Source organism: Calonectris borealis, chromosome 19, assembly GCF_964195595.1.
Source record: "Calonectris borealis chromosome 19, bCalBor7.hap1.2, whole genome shotgun sequence".
Lineage (NCBI taxonomy): Eukaryota > Metazoa > Chordata > Aves > Procellariiformes > Procellariidae > Calonectris > Calonectris borealis.
In genome coordinates this window covers 9,529,855-9,553,894 of record NC_134330.1, presented here as the reverse complement: position 1 = coordinate 9,553,894, position 24,040 = coordinate 9,529,855, and the positions used below count along the sequence as shown (strand labels likewise).

Genomic DNA, 24,040 nt, shown 5'->3' with positions numbered 1-24,040 from the left:
CAAAATTTGTGTACCTGCAGGTGCAGAACTGATTAAAAGGCATGCATAAAGGGAGGTAATTTCTCAGCAGGTGTTTGTACTTACAAAATACAAATTAAGATGTATACATACTTTATTGAAGTTTCTATAAATGGAGTTAATCTAGAGAGATGTCTAAATATGTACCAACTTTAACTAATTTTAGATTAATGAACAAGTTTGATTTTTTTATGCAACTTTTATTTTAGAAAGTGCTGAACAGTGTTATAGAGCAGAAATGTGCAATTACCAGAGACAAAGTGCAGGAGGACTCATTTCTTCTTTTTCTATGGGGAAATTTTACACTAATATAAATTGTCAAATCACATTATTTGACAGAATAAAAAGCGACCTTTTCAATATTATCCCAGTCTCATTACTTCTGATTATTTTCTTTAGTTAAATTTATCATTAGCTATTTTTATCCATGAAACCAGGTTATTTATGGAATTAGTCTCTGTTATGTATTTATTTGGGTTTCTTATTTTGATTTGTTTTAAATGTCATTTAAGACCTCATGAACAGTAACCAAACATTTACATATCTGTTTGTCTTATTGCTATTTTGCTATGCATGGAATTCATGCGTTGTTGTTTTCTGTAACTATCACTTCCTATATACTCTGGAATTATCCTTAAATTTTGGTCTGATTTTCTTTTTTTCCCGTGAAAGCCTATTATTCAGTTATTTAGTAGCTACTAGCAGATGAGAGATTCATTCTTCATTTATTTGATGGTCATTATTCCATGTTAAAAGCCCAAAGATATTTGGTAATAAACAGCTAAGGATATTTTAATAAATGGTTACAAACCTTAATGCAGTGCTCTCTAACAACTACGTCTATGTCTGCTTGGCATATGTTTCCAATTCCCTGTTTTATCTGCCAATATTCAGTCACTGTCTTTTTAACCCAAACAGCATGAAATAGCATTTAGATAGTATCTTAGATGAACTATTTCATTGTGCTCCAATCCTTTTTTCCAGAACAAAATCCATCTCCCTGAGGTGGTTTCTCACTCCACGTCCTTTTCTTGCCACATGGGTATTTCTTTATTGAATAACTTGACAGATAAGAATTAACATGTCCTTTTCTGTATGCTTATTTGCACAATAAATTACAAATAATTTAGATATTCACTCAAATGATAGCATTTTGATTGTTTTTCCTTTAAGTATCCAAATTTTAGCTAGGAACTAATACTAACAACACACTGCCGAAAACCTTTACAAATTGGGTGCCTTCAGAGTCCACCAGCTCTGTAGCTGCTTTCTGCCTTTGTTAAGCTGTCTCTTTCCATTTACACTCCAAATTTCAACTCTGCGGATGTGTACTCTATTTAATTACACAGCGATAGCATGCACGAGGCACTAGACACTGTCAAAATTTGAAGAAAGGCAATCCCTGAAGACACAGTTTGCTATTTCTACTGAATGGCTATTGTTTCTCGCCTAGTTCAGTATTTTTGCTGTCGCCACATAAAGGAGTTTTCTGTTCAGTATTTCAATGGGCTCAGCCTGTGCCAACTTGCTCCTTCTAGCCCTGTGTTTTCATGTTGACTTGGATGTGAGTACTTATCTACTTACAGTAGTCTTACTACTGCTTTTATTTGTGCCAGCAAAGAGTTTTTCATATTTCAGCTCTAGCCTTCCTCCCTGACAAACACATATACTGTCTTAAAAAAAAGAAAGGAAAAACGTTGAGAAGAGCCAGTGTTTTGCTCCTCAAATGAATCCTAGAAGACAAAGATCAGGAAAAATGCCTAGTTAGCCACTGCATAAAGAAAAAAAGCTGCATCAGCTCTTCTCTGACCCATTTTCTCATTAGTACTTCAGGAATTCACCTTGTTCAATGTGGCATGTCTTCCCAATTAAAGATCAGGCCTCCAGAAAGGATACCAAAGTCGTAGGGATACTATGTGAAGTTGGATTACTCTTATGACCTTGCTCAACTGCTGCAGCCACCGTGTTGAGCACATCCATACAGTAGCTGCAAAATTTTCCATGATCTCCTGGAGTCAATAACAAGAGCTGGGCATGAGACCTCTAGCTTAATAGAGAAGTTTTCTGGTAGAGTTGGGGATCACAGTAAAATCAGGACAGGGGATTTTTCTCAGTATTGGGGTGGTTTTTCTCCAAGGTTGTAGTTTGGATCCAGAGTTAGTACTGATGCAAATCAAGGAGGAATTAACACAGGTCTGGCTATTTTGATCTTGTCTCTGTTACGACTTCCAAAACATTGAGGTTTGGATTCCAAACATAATCCAGCTTTATAAACATTATTCTCTCTTTCTTTGGCTAAAAATATGCCTCTCTCAGCTCCTGTATAGTGATGACCATATATATTAATCCCTGAAGTACTTCAGCTAATAAGCCCAAAATCCTTCAACTGAAAACGAACTCTGAAAACATAGATTACATCAGTCCAGTTCCAGTGTTCCACTACTTGCAACTACAGGACTAGGTCCCTTGCAGAAAGAGCGATGAGAACTTGAGCATGAATGTGTGTTCATAACATGAGAAGCGTTTATAAGCAGGTAATTGGCTCCTTCATAAAATGCTTCCCTCTTTGGGCTCTGATCACAGCTGCTTTTGCAGAATGTTATGAAGATAAGTTTAAAAAAAAAAAAAAAACAAAAAGAAAACCAAAACACCCTTTTCATTTTAGACAGGAGATGTTCTTTCTCTGGAAAGGATGTTTCCCGGCCAATTATAAACCAGAACAATTTACTGAGTTAAAGGCTTCTACATTTGGCCATAAACATTTTTTTTTAGAAATGCAGCAACAATCAATCCAACACGAAAGCCAGCCAGACATGTGACTGCCACTGCCCACTTTAGGTGGAAATTCTCTTTTATTAGAAACTGCAAAGCATGTGTGTGGGCAGGAGGGAGCAGGGCAGAGAGGTTTAGTCTCTGGTTGTCATTCTTTAGGCGTGACCACAATGCTGCAATCTCTGGAACGCAGCTGGACAGAAAGGATGAGGAATGCCCCTGCCTCCCTTGGGGAAATCAGTCCGATGATGCCAGGAGCTGTGATTTGTCTCTCCAGGAATGTTGCCACCTGCAGCAATTAAACCTCCTCTATAATATGATTTAAACAAGAGGATATTTTTTCCCAGAAACTGCCAGATCATTGTTTCCTACAAGTACCTCTGACAGGCAAGAATATTAATGCAATGAGGAGTCCTCAAAATGGGCTACTGTGGCTGTCCTGAAAGCAGGTGAGGGATGCTGTGCATAGCTTGACAAAATTAAGTGAGCCTGACAACTCCATCATCAGTTCCCCAGACATATCCATCAACTAGCGTTAAAAGAGCTGAAACGATGTCTAATCTCTACGCTATCATCCACCTTCACTGCCTTTGTTGGACAGGAAACAAAGCACATGCATAAAACCACTGCTGGATGCATTTTGTCATTCCACATACCATGAGCAGACTTCCCAACAAACTCCAATGGCTTCTCTTACATATCAGAAGACAGGAGAACCACTATACAGCCATAGATTTTTTTCAAGAAATTTTTAAAGCATTTTAAAGTTTCTTTAGGATGCCCCTCAAAACAAAACCCTTATGTCAACAGAAACTCTTGCTTAGATATGCTTCACCTGTTATTTTTTTATGAATGTGGATGACCGAAGAATAACAGCTTTCACAGTTAAGAAAACACAGTTACACAGATAACATTTCACCCACAACAGGTCAGATAATGCAACATGCTCTATGTCAAATACACACCAGAAGGATACGTTCCCCTGCACACTGTGATGGGGAGTGGGGAGTTTTTTAGGAACATATTACCCATCTTTTCAGGACAACCTGCAAAGTGCCTTTGCAAAGATCTTACCTGTTCAGTGATGAAGGAGCTTGAAAAAGTGACAGCTGACCAAAAGAAGATCCCACAGCTGAGAATGATCTTTCTGTTGAAACGGTCACCAAGGTAACCAAAGATAGGCGCCGCAACCATGAAACTACAGATGAAAACTGCAAAGGAGAGAAAAAGGAAAGAAACGTTTAATAAACATCAGGCCAAGAACATGAAAACTAATTTTCTGCAAGCCAAATCCTCTAGAGAGCAGTTCCATTTAATTAGACATTCTGCAGCCCTGACTTACAAAGTTGCACAGTCTTTCAGAAGTCAGTGTTTCCTTAATCAAACAGATTTTTCATTCCCGGAGAAACTTCAGACCAGTGAACTCATACTGCATTTGAAAGCACCAGCCCCTCACAGCCCGTTGCGAGCTCAGCGTCCAGGGATGGGCAAAACCAGGACAGAATAAATTAAGAGCTTCTGCCTAGATGTCACTGAGAAGGTGAAGTGGAGGTTGGAAGGAGTTTCAAGCCAACAGAAAGCAAGCCAAGGGCTCCTTGTTGGATCTTGCAGCAGAGACCAGAGAGAAATAGGCCACAGAAATTGAAGTTCTTTCATCCTTCCTAGCAGTATTTTAAGGCAACCATGAAACAGTGAGGAAAAACAGTTAACACTACTGTCATCCTACCAGCACCAGCCCTGTAGTTATGACAGAAAGCTCCCGTCTCCTCATAAGGTCCTTTCACCAGCACTGAACTTGTATTTAAACCCATCGCTGAGCAACAGTTTCATTAAAAGAAAGAGTTTTAACCTACGAAGCCCTAACAGACCAGGAATGTCCTCATCTGAAAGGCTACAAGTTCACCTTTCCCCTTTCTGCCCTCCAAAAAAACCCAAAGCATTAACCCGAGACCTCCTGTCACGTAGGAATGAGGCTCTTGATAGAACAACCTCTGCAAAATCTCCTCGACTTCAGAGTTCACTCCTCCAGCTTAGCTCAAAACAATCTGGCCAGTGACACCACTGAGAACACCTGAAATGAGACACTCACACCATATTCATGATTAATTTGGAACTTGGCAGAAATTGCCAGATTTTAAGCTGATTTATATCTGGCTTTTTTCTGTCCACATTAGAGATTTGGATGAGAGCAACTACATCGATTTTACTGCCGAGCAGTAGGAACTTTTTGACTTTCACTGACTGTCTTGGGTCCAGCAAACCCAGAAGGATTTGGGTGGGACACTGGAATACCTGGAGATCCCTCTTTAGTCACAGAGTTATGATTCTCATTAATTATTGGGTAGTTCTTGGAAGGCAGGGTGGGCTTTTGGCATTTTCTAACCCCAGCCGTCTATTCTAATTGTATAAAATGGGGTGGGAGGGATAGACCAGGAAAAAAAAAAGGCAAGAGCAGAGGATACACACCCCTTTGTTTGGAGTGCATGCATAAAATTAAAGTGGTTAAGACCCGAATCATGAATTTTTCATGGATGATGATATATGATAACTCAAAAACGTGCAGAATGCTGAACTATGAAATGATCTAAATGTCTCTTCCTTTTTAATATATTAAGATGTCAAAGCTGCTTTATAAATAATACATAGCCATTTGCAGCTATATTTTGTGAGCCATACAATTGCATGTACGTCAATTTTGCACTGTGATATTTGATAGGAATGACAGATTTACTCTTTTTATATTTAGAGTAAAATAAATGGAGATAACACAGGAATTTTAAGACATTAAGAGAAGCACATGCAACATCATATCACGCATACAGCCCAAGAGCCCCTTCTGACCCTGGTTCTGCTGCCCCTGGTTCCCTGCTTAGCCGCAGGACAGGGACTGCCTGGGTAAATGCTCTCTTTCCCACGCAGGAGCATTTTGTCATGCTCACCCACCCCTGCAGCACAGCCTGGCTCCCTGAGCTGCACATCCCAGAACCCCTTGATTCTCCAGCGAACTTGGCTCTAGTAGACCAGAAGTGGCTTACACATCTCTACTCTGCAAGGGTACATCTGCACTGGCCCCAGTCCAACAAGGCACTTAAGCACATGCTTATATTAAGCACTTTAGAGTCATCAATTCCATGATGAAGTGCTTTCCTGAATTAACACCAAAGTGCTCGGCACCTTGCAAAGCTGGTGCAGCAACCTGGCATGAAGGATATGTGACTGTTTATTGGGAATGAGAAGCACAAAATGACTCTGACTCACACAGAGCAGTGTGCCCCTTGCAATTTGACCTTACCCTTGGAAGGACACTGAAATTCGTTCATCTCAGAATCAGATATTCTGCCATTTTTACGATATAAAAAGACATGAAGCTAAAAAAGCTTCTAAGGGAAAATTAGAAATATCCAAGTCAGCATCCCACCATTTCAAATATCAAATAACCTGATTAATTCAACTTTGAGACATGGAGGGTGTGATCCAAAATTCACATAAATCAGTGGGATTATTGGCTTCAATGACTTCTGGATCATAAACGCAAAGTCTAATTCTGGAATTTGGGCAAAAGTAGGCAAAAAGCACAAACCTCCTCTTTCCGATAAAACAAACCAAAAACAAGATCATCCAATGCCTTTCCAACAACATACATCCTGCTGTTACTCCAGTCCCTTTGGAGAATTTATTTTGGGAAGATTCTGAATTGAGCTGTGAGTTTTGTCACCGGTAAGCAGCTGATTTGACAGCTCCACAAGGTGTAAAATGAAAGGACAACAGAACCTAATAAATAATAGGTAATGGAACACAGCTGTCATAATAACAAATGCAATTTATATCAGAGTATTTATGACCCAAATATGCATCAGAACATTGATTGACTCAAATAAATGCAAAATATGATGGCTGTGTGGTCTGTCAAAAGGATCTGCCTGTTACAGGCATTTCCCATGAATCAATTTTTACAATTACTCCTGCAAACGACAGATGAGACTCCTGAACAACAGACTGGGTTGACAGAATAGAGGCGAATGAATCTAGGGCATGTCACCAGGTGGGATGGAAACTCGAGTTACTCTAGACCAGGAGTTGAGGTTCTGCAACAACTAAGCACCATGAAGGAGAGATCTCATCCAGAAGACAGAAAACTGCCAGCACATTCAGGTGGAGAGAGGCACTGCAAAAACATGATTAATTTCTAGAGAAAGATGGCCACAGCATAAGGGATGCATTCCAGTAAAGGAACCTGGCGCTTGTGCCAAGCTTCTTTCTATCTGGCTCCTCTCCCCTCTTCCACAGCACTTTCTGCTCCTTGCACTCACCCACTCCCCAATTAATATCCAAGTGACACCACAGCAGCCGCAGCTTCGGCTCAACCCACTGCCACAAATCTTTTATTTTAGGAGAGAGCTGTGACAGAGGCTGGCATTTCATTTGCCTCTTCCCAATCAACAGCTCCTCTTCCCATTTACACTTAAAGCCATCTCAGAACATTACCAACTCTTGAGAAGACATACCGTGCAAGCCAGGGCAGAGTTAGAAATCCATTGGGATTTGGGATGAGCTACTGTAAAGGTAGTGATCGCTTTTGGAGCAGCTGTGGGCAGGTGTAGCTGTGTCAGTCACCATTATGTATGCCATACAGCTAATTTCTCTTGGTAAATGATCTCCGAAGTGCCAGCAGAAGTGGCTCAGTCCCAGCACTGGGTGGAGCTGCGATACATTTCTGCAGGAGCAAATTACCGTGTGAGCAAAGCATGAATAAACAGACACATAATGAATACCATCCCAGGAGGGAGGTTCTTTTAAGTACAGGTATTGTCAAAAGGAGATCCCATTTGTCTTTATACCTCCCTTTGTGGCTTAGCCGCTGAAATGCCGACTGCGGTGAGAATGCAGGAAGAGTATAATTGCCCAAACAGGATGGCTTGGTGTCTATTTCTGCCTCTGAATGCCTGTCCCACCCTGTACAGGTGCACAGGCACCTTCGCAGCCAGCACTGCCCAGCTTTTTCTGTGCATGGCTGGAATTATAAAAATGTGCAGCATTAAAAAAAAAATTAAAATTTTACACTTCCCATGCAAACACCCACCAGAGAAGGAAAGCATCCTCCCCAGCTTCTATTGCCTACTTCATGTACTGTAGCTTCAGCCATCTTTCAGGGATTATGGCCAGGGAGCTGCTATTCAGCCCACACTTTCCGCTCTCGAGAGCTGTCTGTGTACCCAGTGGAAAAGTAAACCCCCAGGCAGTGGAAGCAAAGGAGATGAGGGGAGAGGGAGAAACTGTAGACTTTATATTTAACAGTCACAAAAAGCTCCTGCCTACTGGAACTAGACTTCATTGCTCTTATTTTTCTCTTCCTTCCCTCCAAACAAAAATTTACCAGCTTGACTCTACAACTGTTCCCTGAAACAGCTCTGACCCATCAGCTTTCCACCCCTGGATTCCAAAGAGGCTTTTGCCTCTCACTTGCTCTTTTCTTACGTGGACTGGTCAACCCTTTGTATCTCAGAGAGGGGCTTCTCCTGCCAGCGGGTCATCCACGTAGTATAACCAAGAAGGAAGAGAGGCATTGACAGAGGCACACACAGAGGCTGTATTTCCCCAGTTACTGGAAGGTTGAGAGGATCACAGGTACCTCCAAGAAAAGATTCCTTCTTCTGGTTTTGACTTCAAGCACACAGGGTTTATTTTTTCCTATCAGCAATAATGCTAGAAAGGTTCAGGTTCAGGTAAAAATAGCTCGCTCTCTCTACGCAGGGATGCTCAACAAGAAAAAAATAGTGGCTATCTTTGAGCTCTGAGTCAGCATGAAACCGTATATACACGTCTAATTGCGTGCTGACAATGTGTTTGGCTCTGTGGAAGGCAAACCCAGACAGCCTCTGCCTCAAGGGACTGGCAATCCACTTAGACACAGCAAAGAACTATGTGCTGTGAGGTTGTTAATATATTCCCAACAACAAATTTCCAAACAATGAGAATACCTAAACACCCAGCTGGCTCTGGATGGGATAATTTACGGGTGTGTACAAGCACAATCCTGCTCTTTCTGCATAAGACACTGCCCTGCTGGGATTTGTTTGAGCCACTTCTATTCCAGGGACTTTTGGTCATGAATGCACGTGTTTCTCAAGCTGCTTATGGGACCAGCTGCCCTCTACCTAGAATGGTGAATAAAGACTCTCCCAATAGCCCAACCAGCCCTTCTGTTTCAAAGACATGATTTTGCAATGCTGCTTTTTTTATTTTCATGTTCATTAGAGTTTTATGCTATACTACTACTGATCAGCACATACGTACACAGAACATTTAATCACAGTGAGGCTTGGGACAATTTAGAAAGGAAGTTAAACATCATTAATTTCTACTTCAGGGCTAAGGAAATTAAGACACAGGAAAGTGACCTGCCCAGGATGAACTACAGAAATCTTGAACCCATGCAGGTCTTCCAGCTTCAGCAGTGTCCTGTTTACAGGACCATATATATGCTAAAGGTATTTTTGAAGGTCTACAATCACAATTAAAAGCGATTTTTTTTCTTACAACACCATACAAGCCAAGCAAGAACAAAGATCCTTTCATGCTACTTAAGCATTGAACCTGATTGTTCAGACACAACATGGTGATGTGACCAAGGTAAAAGTGATACCTGACCATGGGGCAATCCAAGGCCCTGGGAAATCTCAGCAATGTGATTTAAAACATTCACCCTTTGATGGAGATGAATTCTTACAATACAATTGCTTGTACAAAATATCACCCTTGAAATTATCATTATCACAAACTCTATTATAGGTACACTTGCATCATTCTTCGCATGGACTTTGTTTTACTTATTTCTAATTCAACAGCCAACAGATGGTTCACATTACTGCATTTTGCCAAGTGCAAAACACAAGATCACCGGGTTCCAGACTATCATGCAGACTAGAAGTTTCTGACAAGTGTGAGGAGCTTTGAAACACACCATCAGTTCCGTATGTCGTGCAAAGCTGTCATATACTGACAGCACCGAATACAGGAGCATTTAAAAAAAAAAGGCTTGAGAAGACACCAAATCAATTGGACTTCAGCATACAAATGTTTGGTTTGGACGTGGCCTGAAATGCTCTCCCAGAACAGACCACAATACAAGACAAAATAGAGAATTTCATAAATGCCTCATTCTTGCATGTTTGTGTCTTCAGCAAATTAATGAGGAGAAAAGAAGTGCTTTAAAAGGTGTGGACCTAATTACTCACACTGATTGGCTTTCTCTAGTATCTCTCTGTTTGGCAGGACACTCTAGATTGCCTTTCCCTCACTGCAGATGCCACTCATCAGTATTCAAGCTCCAATCTTGTCTTCTCCGTAGGGAGCATGTTGCACCATGAGGTGCCAGTTTTTTTCCTTAGAGCAAACTGATATAAAATATAAACAACATGTTTAGGATGACTATATACACAGACAGTTGACATACACATTTACATTGAGAAGGCGGCTGCTGTACAATACCTCTTGATTTCATTTGCTGTGACAGGGTCAGAACCCAGTTACAAAAACACACTTATGAAGACAGACAAGGCCTGAACACAGCTTTCCTGGCAAGTTCATGATTGACTCAACAATACACAAGATGCAGCCCCAGGAAGAATTCGGTGCTGATAATTCCACTCCTTTTCCTCACTGCAGAAACCAGATTCTTCCAAGAGTCAGCCCTTAAATTCCCAGCAAAGGATATCCTGAAGGCTTGCTTTGTTCACCTTAGCCAAGAAGAATAATTACTTCAGTGGGAATTGCTGGGAAATCCACTCCTTGGAAACAGAAAATCAGATAAGAATAGCCAGAAAACCAGTGCAATAACACACTAATGCCACCTGAGCTTTGAGAGGAACTGTGTTAGGCAAAGACAATCACTGTGGTCAAACAGAATTGCTGTCAAAACTGCCATATATAGTACAATATATCATTGATCCATACAGTGGTGAGTATGTGATGTTACAGATGTGAGAGATATTTCACTCATTCTGTGCATTGCTGCACAGGGATGGAGAAATGTTCCTCTTCAGTCCCAAATGCCTAGACAACAGCTACAAGAAAGAACTCTAACAAAAGTGAAGGCTAAAGAGGGAAACAACCCTCACACGTGAGTACTGTTGCCCACAGACTGGCAAAGACCAGAGTCCAATGGCCGTGGCAGCTCCTTACGTGAATAGGCTTACAGACAAAATCATTCAAATACAAATCAAACCATGAAACATTCAACTCAACAAATCCATCTGCAAGTACTGCTGCATGTCCAGTAGTGGAAGTAAAACCATAGCTATAAAGCATGAACTACTGTCGTTCTGGTCTTCTAAAGAGCCCATTTTAAGGGCTGTTCAGGGGATACAGGACAGTTTGACCACCACCAGTGAGAGGTGACTGTAACCGGTGAGCCGTCAGCTGCTGACGGGCTGAGACAGGGACGTGCCTGCAGCCAGCAGTGTTACTGCTCACGGCCAGAAGACAGAGAGAGACCCAGAAATGATCAGGTACAACGCACTGCAGAGAACGCGAACCCTGCCGTAACATACACTGCCTCCCACATAAACTTAAAGGAAAGACAAACAACGTCTCCAGCCTACTTTCTATACACCTAAGCCAGTATCTCTATAAAACTGATCACTCCATGGTCCTCACTCCTATGGTCCACAGCATACCAGCACTCCCTAAAGAGTAGTAATGATGCTCCTCTCACTTAGGCCTCACAAAAACTGCTGTAATGTTTCAAAGTCTGAAATCAGTCTTGGTTTCTTGATTCAGGCAATCAGCGTTGTAAGTGCAAGGAAAAAATGGCTTTGAATTAAAAGCTAAGATCTAAAACAGCACTCTAATTTTTCATCTTTTTTTTAATTAATTTCCAATATTATGTCAATTGAAGCTGCATTTAGAGATTCAGTCGTTCGTATCTTGCTTATTGCTAAAGCAATTAAGTAGAAGGTTATTCACAGTTATTTCACAACCATTTTCCACATCCACTGAGGTCCAATTCTATCATGCTGTACTTCAAAATTTTTTATCTAAGTGCACAGTGGAAAAGCTAGCATTTTACTGTGCTGTTCAGTCTCTCTGGACGTCCAGCAAATTTACTTGGAGCAGGAGCTAACTTGCTACTAGATTAAATTTTGAACAGCTGACCACAGACAACCTAATTTAAAAAGAAAAGAGGAAAAACTCAAACCCACCTTCCGCTTTTCACTTTGGGAATTACAGTGATTACATTACCATTGTTTTAAAGGGATTTGGGCAACCCGAACATCAATAAACCAGTTACTGTGTTCCTAGAGATGTGCTTCATAATGCCATGCTGCAGGCAGCCGTCCGAAGGAAAGGTCCCAGTGTACAGCTTACAGCCACCGCTCCGCTTGTGCCTAAACTGGCGCTTGCCTGAGCCTGCAGTGAGCTGGGTCGGGGAGACCAGCAGCCAGCCAGCCCTGATGAACGTCTTTGCAATGAAATAAACAGCGTATTTGCTAGCAGAATGTCTTCTGTGGCTAGACAGCGTATTTGATTGGAGAATTAAAATTTACACGTAAGAACATTTGAGGAAGAGCAGACACCACCTTTCCCCATCAATTAAAAAAAAAATCTTCAACATCTGGATCAGTTCCACAATCTGGTTCGTTACATGGTGGGTGAAAAGAGGGGGCAGGAACAGGAGGCTGTGGCAGAATTTGCTTTCCATGGCAGTGCCATACAAAAGGCATGCAAATTATTGCCTAGGACAGCATTAGATTGCTGACCCTTTGGAGCAGAACCCAGAAAATGAGCTTGTCTGTCAGTGTTCAAATTCTGCTTTTGCATTTCTTACCATTCGGAAATGAATGATTAAATAAGTCAAGACCACTTTTGTTTTATAGCCACTTCCACTTTGAGTTGTATTTCTGCAAAATGCTTTTAGTGTGGTTTGATTTAGACTCTTGACCAAAGTCGACGGAAGGACTCCCACTTGATTCAGTGGGCATGAGAGCTGAGTTTTTTGTTTAGTTATAACTGCTTTAGAAATCCTCAATGACAGCAGAGATCAGAACCTCTTTACTAGTAAACATTTAGTACTTGCAAGTTTACTGCATCTCTGTAACACAAAAGGTTGTTACTGGGAAAAGTACAGAGAGCATCAAAAAGAATTGTCAAAAGGATGAAACAGGTCCTTTTATAGTAAAACATTAAACATACTGGAAAAGAAACAACTGATGTGGGATATAGAAGAGATCTAGCACTATGATAGCATGGAAGAGGGGAAAACTGAATCACCCTCTCTCTTAGAAGACTGACCAGGTGGCATCAAATAAGACTGGATGCTGCAAAATTCAAACCAAAGGAGATATTTCATGCATGAAACTTAACTAAACACTGGGATTTTATCACAGGAGGCTATGGGAGCTCCAAGTTTATGTTATTTCAAAACAGGATTGGACAAAATCCTGGAAGAATACTAATGTAAGGACTGTTAAAGGTAACTCCTCTAGTTCAGAAAGGCCTCAACTATCCAGTTGAAAGGGTATATCAGGGAACTATCACCATAATCTTGTCCTGTTCTTTTATTTTTTTCCCTATACATGTGCTATTGATCACAACCAAAGACTGAATAATATACTAAAAGGACCTCCAGTCTGGACTGGTACAACCATTCCCATGTTATTCTGAAGAAAAAAAAAAAAAGAGGATGCCAAAATTGCATCTGCATCATTTCTGCCAGCTTGATTAGGTAATGGCTTATTAACATGTTATTGAGTTGCACCTAAAATTATTTCTAAAAGCTGGAACGTGGTTCAGTTACATTTCTAAAACCACAAGTGATTTTGTACCTGCACATGCACACTCACAGGGTAAAGTAACGAAGTACCCAGTCAGTTAACAGAAGCTTTGTCCCCTTGCAATTTCTTCTCCATTTGACTTAACTGGCTCTGACTGTTTGAGGACTTTGCAGGTTAACACAGTGGAGCGAAAGAGGACATCATCCCTTCCTGGCTGCAGCCCTGGAGCTCATACAATGCGTGACATGGGTTGGTTTGCCATTACGCAATTAGTTGGAGGAAAACCTTATTAACTTAGCTAGCCAATTAGGATGGATTTGTATTCATTCTGGTCAGTCCTGAATCAGACATGAGATCCCAGAGGTACAGAGACTGGTCAATAGCTTTGCAGCACTGCAACATCACGAGTGACACTGCTACAAGATTGGTTTTGCCTCAACACGACTAAAATACACCTAAAACAACCTTAGCTGCCATTATAGAAACAGCCAGTAATCACTCCTAGCACTGATGAAAGTCTGCGTTTGAAAGACTAGCAGTTTTGCTTTTCCCTTTCTGTGCAGTTTTCCAGGACGCTCTGGACACGTGCCGTCCATCTGAGAGCTTCAATCACAAGCAAAGCTCCACAGGGAGGAGGGCTGCTCTCATTTGCCAGGGGGATGAAGCACCTGTACCAGGGCTCAGGGCTAGAGAAAGGTGTCTTGAGAAAAGCATTTAAATAACCGCAAAACCAAAGGATCTTTATTTTAGTCTATTCCCTTCCTGTATGTGAGATCTTACTTTTTCCATTGCAATCATGACACCAGGCACACACGACAACCGCATTCACAGAAGCCTTTGGAAAGAAAGGTGAGATCTTTTGAAAGAACCGGTCAGGCTTTCCGTTGTGCCAGTACTAGAGCTTGTGTGACCATCTGGAGAGCAAAATCAGGGAACTGTTGAGGAGCAGAACTAAACTTGTCTCTTTTCTGGCAGGGTCCCTGACCTGTGGCACAGCAGCGCAAGTGCCAGGCAGGCAGTGTAGCGGGAGGACAGAAGCAAGGCAGTTTCCTTAGGGCAGGAACAGTTATCTGCACCTTTGCCCATAAAGCCTTTCTGACCACAGCATGTGCTTAAACACACCAAGAAAAGACAGCCTAAAGCTGATAATGCAGAATAATCTAAATCCCTTGATCCTTGAAATCTGCATTGAATACCGTGAATTAGATTTAACTAGCAATAAAATACTTTAAATCTGTTATTTGCTTAACAGAATGATACATCATTTGTATCTGGTATAAAGAGAAATAATGTTCCTTGTTTCCAATTTGAGACAGAGGGGGCAGACTGTTTTCATCCTAAAATGAGGTTTATCATCCTTCTTTACAACTACACTAATCCTGCATCCTACCTCAACTAACATTTTAATTTCAAATAATTAACTACTGTGCAATAGGAGTTACTCTGTCTCAAAGAGAAATCAATCTCAAAACCTACTTCCTGCAGCAACAGAGAACAGGAGAAAGAGGAGACACTTTGAAGGTACGATGTATTACTAATAAATTCTTTGCTACATGTAATTTACCACCAGCAGCAGCTTCCTAAGAAAAACAATGCAATAGGAAGGGCTTCCACTTCTCTTTAGAGAGGAATCAAGAGCTTCTTATGCCACAATACTCACAGAAACTTGCTAAAAGAAATGTTCATCTGACATTCTTATCCCAGAGTTTTTGTCAGACTTCAGGTTTGTTTGGGTTTGTTTTTAAAAGGAAATTAAAAAATAAATGACTATTCTGCAGTGGGAATGCCTTGCTAACCTCTTTCTAATAGCTGCTCGTTGCATTTACAAAGCGGGAGAAACCCCGCAGTGACCCAACATAGACTTCATAAATATGCCGTACAAACAGCCAGGGCACGGGACAGCTAACTCAGTTACAGTTCCATGACTGGGCGAGGGATTCGGGGAAGGCTGGTGCACAGATGCTGGTTTTGCTAGCAGTCTCGGCCAGAAAGAGACCCTCAGCCATCGCCTTCCACCGGGGCCGCAAGCTCCAGGGGGATTTTGCAGCTATCAGTCCTGAGCGCGGTGCTGGTGGGAACTGAGGGGATGCTGAGAGCAGCAAGAAAAAGCAACATCAAAGCCTTGCAAATCCACACGGCTCTGCTTTGGGAAAGGGGAGGGGGACACAGTTCTTTGCTGACATTCTCCCCAGGCAGCCAGTGGGACTGACTGATTTCTGTTTAATTATTATTACAGTTCTTTAGGGGGTTGTCGTACCATCTATAGTGGGCTTAGCAAAACACATGCTCCCTCTTTTGATGGGAAAATGGCCATACTCTCATTTTAATTACACAATTGGCTATCAACTAACACAGCACTGACAGCCTCATTACAAACATTTTCTACTCTGGCCAGGACAGAGGTATGAAATGAGACTTTGCTCTGAAGCTTTTAATGTCTATCATTGACATCCACCAAAGTTGTCCTACTGAGAGTTAAAACTGAAGCCGTATCTGCAGATTACATGTTCCAGAAATTGCTCGGGAAAGCATGTAAACACAGGGCAAATGGAGAGGAAACACTTTGGGGTGAATGAGAGCTCCAGGGCACTCCAGATGCTGCTTCAGTGTTATCACCGAAGTGCAGGAGCAGAGCACCAATGTCTGGACAGGGAAGGACAAAGAAACATATCCACAACGTGCATTTGTACATGTGCAAATAAAAGTGTGTCAGGGTTTGGTAAGCAAACTCTTTTCACACCATTCCTCTGCAAAATTGTTACCTTTTCAATTCAAGCCATGCATATTCAGGAGTGCTTTTAGCAGGTAAGAAAAACAGCATCTTCCAAAAATCAATAAAAACTCAATAACTAAGAAAATTATCAATCTGAAGGGAAAAATGCTGATTCATCTCTGTGTATTGCAGCTAACTTCCTTCACAGAGGTCAGTTCAAATCTTTCTAAATTTCTAAACAGACTAACTTCACCCTGGGCTTACACTGCCTGCCTTTAGTTATCTGGAGGAAGGCAAACATTTGTTAGATTAAACTGAATTTTAAGGGATGAAAATATATTGCCTCTCATCACAAGAACTTCAAGAGGATATCTGAAATACCTGATTTTTATTCACTTGCTCTAAGACGCAGGCAGCACCAAGTAGGGGTATTGCTCTTAAAATCCTGCCATCTGCAGCCTTATGTTAATTCACTTTTTTAGGAATAGGAATCACTGTGGAATGGGAATATGCTAAAATCCACAGAAGATATGGATGCAAAAGCAATTTTGGGTAATTGCTTTTGTTTGATGCTAATCCAACAGCTTGGGATTGTCTTATTTTCCTCAAAGTTTTTCCTCTAACTTTCCCCCCTCCCAGGGATCTTAGTGCTTGATATAGATAGCTTCATATTTATTTGTGGAGGAAGTACATAAATTTCTTAACACTGCCCACCAAACCCTTACTTCTAAAAAGCTGCTTGCTGGTCAGAGTGGGAATTTCAGTATTTTGTCCTGCTCAATTGCCTGCTTTTTTCTGAGTTGCCTGTAAAATACAATCGTGTCTCATGCAATGACAGCTCTTGCTATATAAGCTACCACCCATCAGGGACTGGACCAAAACCACACTAATTTTACAGAGGAAATTTCTGTAGTGTGTTTCAATTCAAAGCAGCAACACGGAAGGAGAGAAAAGCATCTCTCGATGGAATCCCACAGTTTCGCCTTAACAGCAGTGTCCATCTTTCTGCCTAAGGCATTGGCAGTGTATAAATAATAACAAGTCCCCCAATAAAAGATCTTTCATGTAACCTCAGGAGACCACTTCATAAGAACACAAGAACAATGGCAACAGATCAGAAAACCATGTAGTCTTGCATCCTGTCTGTGACAGTGACAGCAATCAGATCCTTCCGAGGAAAGTACACAAAATTCCTACACAGGCAGCTGAATTACTCAGATGCTGGCTTAAGCCCTCCCAAGAATTACAATGTGTTATCCACATAAAGATCTTGTCTTTTAAGCTCTGGCCCTGACAACACTCCTTGTGGCATTCGTTTCCACAAGCTAACTGTTCACTGATAAGTTTTTGGAGTGCTTGCCGGCAAACTGACCTGTACTGATTGTTTCTGCATTATGAGGAAAACGTGCCTTTTCAAGACATTAATTACTTTATGTGCTTTTACATTAACATCCCCTCCCTCATTTTTAAGAACGAGCAAATTAATAATACAGATTATCTTTAAAACAACTCCCGTAAGAAGGAAGCGAAGGGCGCGCATGTGAAGACACAATGTGAGTACACGCAGGGGCCGGGGCTGGCTGAATTGGACCAGACACGTTGGCCAAGAGCATCGTGTGTGTAAACGCACTTGCTGTCTAGTTTCATTATGAGTCACAAACTCTCTAAAAGGCAAGGAAGGAACCATTGGCGCTCTCACTTACCCTGTACCCTGAACTAATTCTTACTTGTTTTATTACCCCAGTCATTACACTCGCACAGTCACAGACGCTACGTGTTCAGACAAAAACCATTCACCAGTAGCTGCAAGGGCCAGGAAATAAAAGCCTGAACCACTACCCTAGGCCAATTAACTGTACAGCATGGGTCAGGGAGGAGTCTGGGTCTACCTTTGGCAGGAGACAAGGCTCTAGCCCCTCAGCAGCTACCACGCTGCTTTCTCTTGCTGTTGAAGCACATCAGGTAACTCCACCTATGCTTCTCTTAGGGACCGGCATCTAAGCTACAAGAGACAGGCTTTCCCGACAACCACCAAACCCCACCATCCTAACGAGATCCACGAGCGAGCCAGCAGCATTAGGAACATGATCTTATGACACCCAGAATACCCTCAACTCCCACAGCTTCCAGTGTCCCGCACGCTTTAAAGGGAGTCTCCTCGTCATTTAAGAAGCAGTGGCCCGAGCACAGGATAGGGGTCATAAATACTTCCTATTTCCTACCCAATTCCACACGATGCCCATCAGCATTTACACAACTCTCTGCCAAGGTACAGAGCCACAGGCTTATCCATCCACCTTTTCAAATGCCAGCAACGTTTCAATAGGCTTTTGTACCACGCAGTAAACACAAAGAGACATTGCTATTGACTGCAATTTGCAATTACGTATTAACTAGTAGGACAAGAGGGCTGAACAAACAGCAGGCCACAGATAAACACCTACAATGACAAGCAGTCTTCATCCTGCGATGAAGAGGGATCCCAGAATAGGTAAGGAAGCCTCTCTCACAATTGTAAGTGGCTAGTGCTATTCGACAGAAATTATTCATTGATTCAATTTTGCTGGTAGTATTTACAAATGCTCTTGCCTTTTGCTGTTACAAATGGCAATTTAGACAAAGAGCAAGTGTTTCAGAGCGGCTGGGTGGCCTTCAAAAAGGGATAAATTCATTTAAGGAAATTGCTGAAATACTGACCTATCCCAATGTTTAATCTGCCATGGTTTGGAAAAGGAAAAGGATCATAACTACATTGGAGAATGAATCGGGTCTCTGTCTGCCTTGCAGTTGTTACTTCTAAGATTATCACGCACATGAATTTCCAAAGTGTCATCCCTGACTTGCAAAAACACCTTAATACCAAGTTGAACTGCAGCTCCAGGAGTGAGCTTTGCAACTAAACTTGCATGTGTGGATAAAAGAACATGACCTCTGTAAAAGATCCCAGGGTTAATAGTAGTTTCAATAGCCACGGTGCCTGACTGGACCCTGTTTTAAATAATCCCTCGTTTTAAATTTCTTCTGACTAGTATCTTTCTGGCAGAATGAGTACTACTGGAAAACAACATACTGAAATGAATAGTGCAATGCGCAAGGTTTGCAAATGCAATGCCTTCATGCATCATCAACTACATTAATGGAAAAAAGGAAAGACAATATTTGGTGAATCCAGGGATTGTGAATGTATTAAAAAAGCCCATTTCATTCAGGCCTAAATATATAGAAGGTGAGACTGATGACTGACCAGTGGCCCATCTGAAGTCAGTTTGTGTTCAGCGCCTATTCCGTTGCCTTCCCTAGAGACCACACCATCATAAATGTCCCAAGATGCCAGCTGAGCTTCATTATTAGCAGTCCTATACAGCCGAAAACTAAACCTTGGGGGAAAACTGGTCATGGCATTGCCAGCAGTTTATTTGCCTGGTGATTAGACAAAGGAGTCTAGTTTCTGGACTACAAATCCATAAAGAACAACTTCATTAAGTACAAACAAGAAAAACTAACATGTCTTTTATACGCAATGCAAACCTTTTCTCAGCTCAGTGTGTCATACACTGTATTGTCCAAGTCATTGGGAGGTATAACATTAGCAGCTGGTAGGAATATCTCACTGGGGAGCTTTTAGTGAAAATTCAACATCCATTGTATAATATCCTGTATTATTACCTTTGCTGCCATAAAACATCCTCAGTGAGAACAAGGGCAACTTTGGACAACTTGCTTTTCAGGAAAATCTGTTCTCTCTCTTTGCATTTTTTTCCAGAGATCTTCTCTTTTAATATTTTCTCTTTGTCTTGCCACCCTCCCCCCCCAAAATATGACACATTTTGTATCATACTTGCTAATAATTTGCCATATTATTACATCCATGGGTTTCAAAGCAGTTAGCATGCAGCATGATTGCTACGTTAGCCAAAAAGCTGGAAGAAACTGAAGGCTCTGGATGGGTTAAACAGAAATGAAACCCCCTGCACCTCTCGGCTGGCAATGCCAGCTGACGGAGGCAGGGTTCTGTGCAGACCCACACTGCCATGGAGCATAAAGACCTCACCCATCGGCAGGTTAGATACACATTTGTAGATTTAGCTTCACTGATCTTGTGAGGAGCTGGAAGGTTGTGTTTCCAAAGCATGCCGAACTCCGTTTCGCTTCACATACCCAAACCTGAATGTCCCTTGTGAGCAACACACTGATGACCTCTGTGCCCAGGACAGCACAAGAGCCAGAGCAGAGCACCAGTCTACTAGATTCCACTTATGACTGTAGCCACATCTAAAACGTCGTCCCTTGACAGTGGCCAACAAACCCCAAGTACCTCCAGCATAATAGCCAACTCGCAAGGCTGGTGTTTTGACAGATCGTGACAGATACTAGGGAAGCTAAACATCTTGAAGAAGTAGGTTTCTTTGTAAGATCTCATCACATTTTATAAATGCAAAAAAATAACCCTTAGAGATAGATCCTCTTTCTAGGCCCACATGACTAAGCAAAAGCACCCACATAGCTGATGACAGTTTCAGCATTGTGAGCTATCGCAACATAGTAGTACCTTAGATCTATATATCCCAGCAGTGTTCCTGTGAACATCATATGGGCAGCATCTTGACGGTGGAAGATGTCAATTTAAAAACAAAAGGGGGGGGGGGAGGAAGAGGGAACCAAAACAGAAAAAATTATGAGATATTTTCATGTTCCTCTTCTGTATTTTACCTTCAAGAAGATTGATAAAGGAGGTGGATTTAGCTAGTCAAACACTTGCATGGTTCTCACCATAATAACTCTTTACACCAGCCCTTCTGAACTAATATCTATTTTTAGTATCAGGTTTTTAAAGGATCCTCAACTCAATCACTAATTTTGAGCTTGCAATTTACCCTGTAAGCATTTCTGCTGGTGCAATTTGTGCCACTTAACTACTTTGATTTGCAGACACAATTAGTAAGTTAAGCATTTATATATCCTAAACTACACCTGTAAAATGGAAGGCTGCTTTTAAAAACAGCCCATATGCTTAAATTGAATGCAACTCAGTTCAGTGACACATGGATCTCTAAAGCACCCTGCGCATTCCAGAATAAGCAAAAAAACACCTTACTTCTTTTTTTTGTGGCAAAGTTATTCTTTAACTCGCCCATCTTTCTCACATGACTCATTCTAGTCACAAAGGCTCTCAAGAAATAGTACCTTTCTTTGTCAGACTTTTTCAATGATTTCTAGTGCTCCACAGGTGTGGCCAAGGGCTCTCAGGCACTTTTATTTTTATTTATATTGCCAGGTAGGTTGGACAAAACCACAGGATGCTGAATATACAAGCACGGAGCTGACAGCTAACCATCAATTGCTGTGGTGACCGGGACCACTCAAATCCCAGGGTGGGTAGAGGCAAGAATAAAACCAGTAACTGTGATTAAGGTGGAATTAAAAACAAAGAATTCAGAGCATATTTCAAACATCCTTCAAGGAAAACAAAATAAAACACACAAACCCAACCCCCCAAAAAACACCAGACAGACAAATCCTATCCTGAAAATTTCACTCAGCCAAAACTCTTAACAAGGTCAGTTTTAACAAGCCCTTCACCACAAGCTTATAGGGTAGGTGATCGCCTTGCCTCTACAAACTGATGATCTAGGGAAAAAAGGGAACAGGGGAAAGACCCAGAGAAGAGAGCACCTTGGCCAGTGCCATCAGCAGAACTGTAAAAAGAAACCAAAGCTCAAACTGCTTTACCTGTACTGCCTCCCTAATTCACTTCCAAGTCTACCTCGATAGTAATTTATTGTACCTATCCATTTAAAATTAGCGTAGCTCCAAATATGCAAGTTAAAGTTATTATAATTTCGTATTTCTTTAAGGCAACTCTTCGCAGGAAAGATATATTACTATTAGTGTTCTCAGTTCAACACTACTGTCCCCACAAGAGAATGAATTAGAGTTGCCACATCTCCAATTCAGCTCATCTACAAAGAGCAAGGAGAATGATGCAGTAGGAGAATAAGTAAAATAAATCTTGCTCCTGTAAACATTAGTGCATGAAAAGGTTGGAAGGAGGAAATGGTTAAAACTGTCCAAATGTTTTCTTAGGAATAACCTGATGTATAACTGAGTGGGGGAATAAAAGAGGTCAGAACTGAACTTTTCCTGGAAACATCCTTTCCACTGAAAACCAAAGCACTTCGCTGCAGTAAAGAACACAAGAATGTGTGTGAACCCCTCCTCCTACTATTCATCCCATCAAATAACTGTTTTTCATCTGAGATTTAAAAACCTAAGCCATTCTCAGTCATTTGACTAAGACTCTAAAACAACTGAAGAGGGTTTTAGCAAAAAATGTTTACGTACATTTACATTTTTTGTGAGAACTAACTTTGAATTGGGATAAGTAATGGACTATGGTCAGTAATATTATCCCTCCAAAAACAGGTTCGCTGCATAATCTAAGCAGAAAATGGGTCTTTGCTCTATAACCGTATATCAGCATACAGGAAAAATCCTGGAATATGTGCACGTATTGGGGCTAAGGGGAGCGCATTGAGAGATTTCTTTTGATTTGGTGCGACAACATGGCATCCATCCAACTCAGACTTACTTGTGTTAATTGGAATCTAGTTCTGCAGGCTGGTAACACTACCAAATACCATGAGGAATGTTCACTTTTTACATAACTGATGCCCTGGAATTCATTTTCAAAGCCAGGTATATGTGTCTACAAATGAGTCACTCCTCCTCAAGTGTGTATGGGTCTATACATGGGAATCACTGCAGCCCGTACTGAGATGTAGTTGCTTCTGCCTGAAAAACACTACCTGTTTCCGCAGCTTATAGCAGTTAAAGGCTATGGTTCCCAAAATCGTGTTCCACAAGGTAACAGCAAGTTCTTTGCAGCCAGCCACACAGCAATATTACTTTTATAGTGGTCTGATAATAAATCACTATAAAAATTCAATTGTAAGGATGCAGAGTGGTCTGGTACTCAGCCCAAAAGGTTTGAGAAGCACTGCTTTGGAGAAAAAGCCACCTGGAACTCAAGACAGGACATCAGAGAAGCAAAATGATCGCATGGACTGCTCTAGGACCCCAACATTCCCACTACTCCGCAAACACCCTGGTACTTCCAGAGTCTATTAGATACCTGCTGTATTACAACAACTAACATCAGCGCTCTTTGTTTCATTGCAAGACAGTACCCTCAGTGCTCCAGAGCTCCTTCACATTCTGTCAAGACTATTTGGTTTATCCAAATGATATCTCTCTCTCTCAAATCAAACACCTCCTCCAACAGCAATGCTTCCAACTATATTATATTAACTTGGAAATCTCCCAGCGGGCACAGACCAAGCCTGACCTCTTTATCACCTGATCTCAGATCCCTGTATGAGTATAGCTGCTTACATTTTTCACAACGCAGAACTGCCCTGCAGGTTTGTGCTCTAAGAAAATGAGAGTTCTTCAGGTGTGGGAGGCAAGACAAAACCAAAACAATGTTAAAATAAATCTTTTGAGGGAGAACACTTATGGCTCCCCTGTGATGAAGCATACTAAATATACAAAATGTACTATAAAAGTTAGTTCTGTTTTCTCATTCCCAGTTCATAGAAGACCCTGATCCAACTTTTCTTAAAGTCAAGGCAAAAAATCTTCCCCTCTGGGCTAACACTTACCTTTAAATTAGGCCCAATAGGTATCAGTAGCAACTACATGCACAGTTCTAGATCAGGGTACAGAGAAGAAATACAGAGCTCCTTCTGATTTAGACCATATACAA

General features: G+C 41.4%; 1 protein-coding gene across 1 annotated transcript in view; it reads right to left on the bottom strand.

Moving 5' to 3' along the window:
* Nucleotides 1-24,040, bottom strand: part of LOC142090687 (sphingosine-1-phosphate transporter SPNS2-like) — a 128,854-nt gene that overhangs the window by 60,533 nt on the left and 44,281 nt on the right. The window contains exon 3 of the mRNA XM_075168986.1: nt 3,865-4,001. Within this exon, the coding sequence (XP_075025087.1) occupies nt 3,865-4,001 (137 nt within the window). The remainder of the gene's footprint in view (nt 1-3,864; nt 4,002-24,040) is intronic.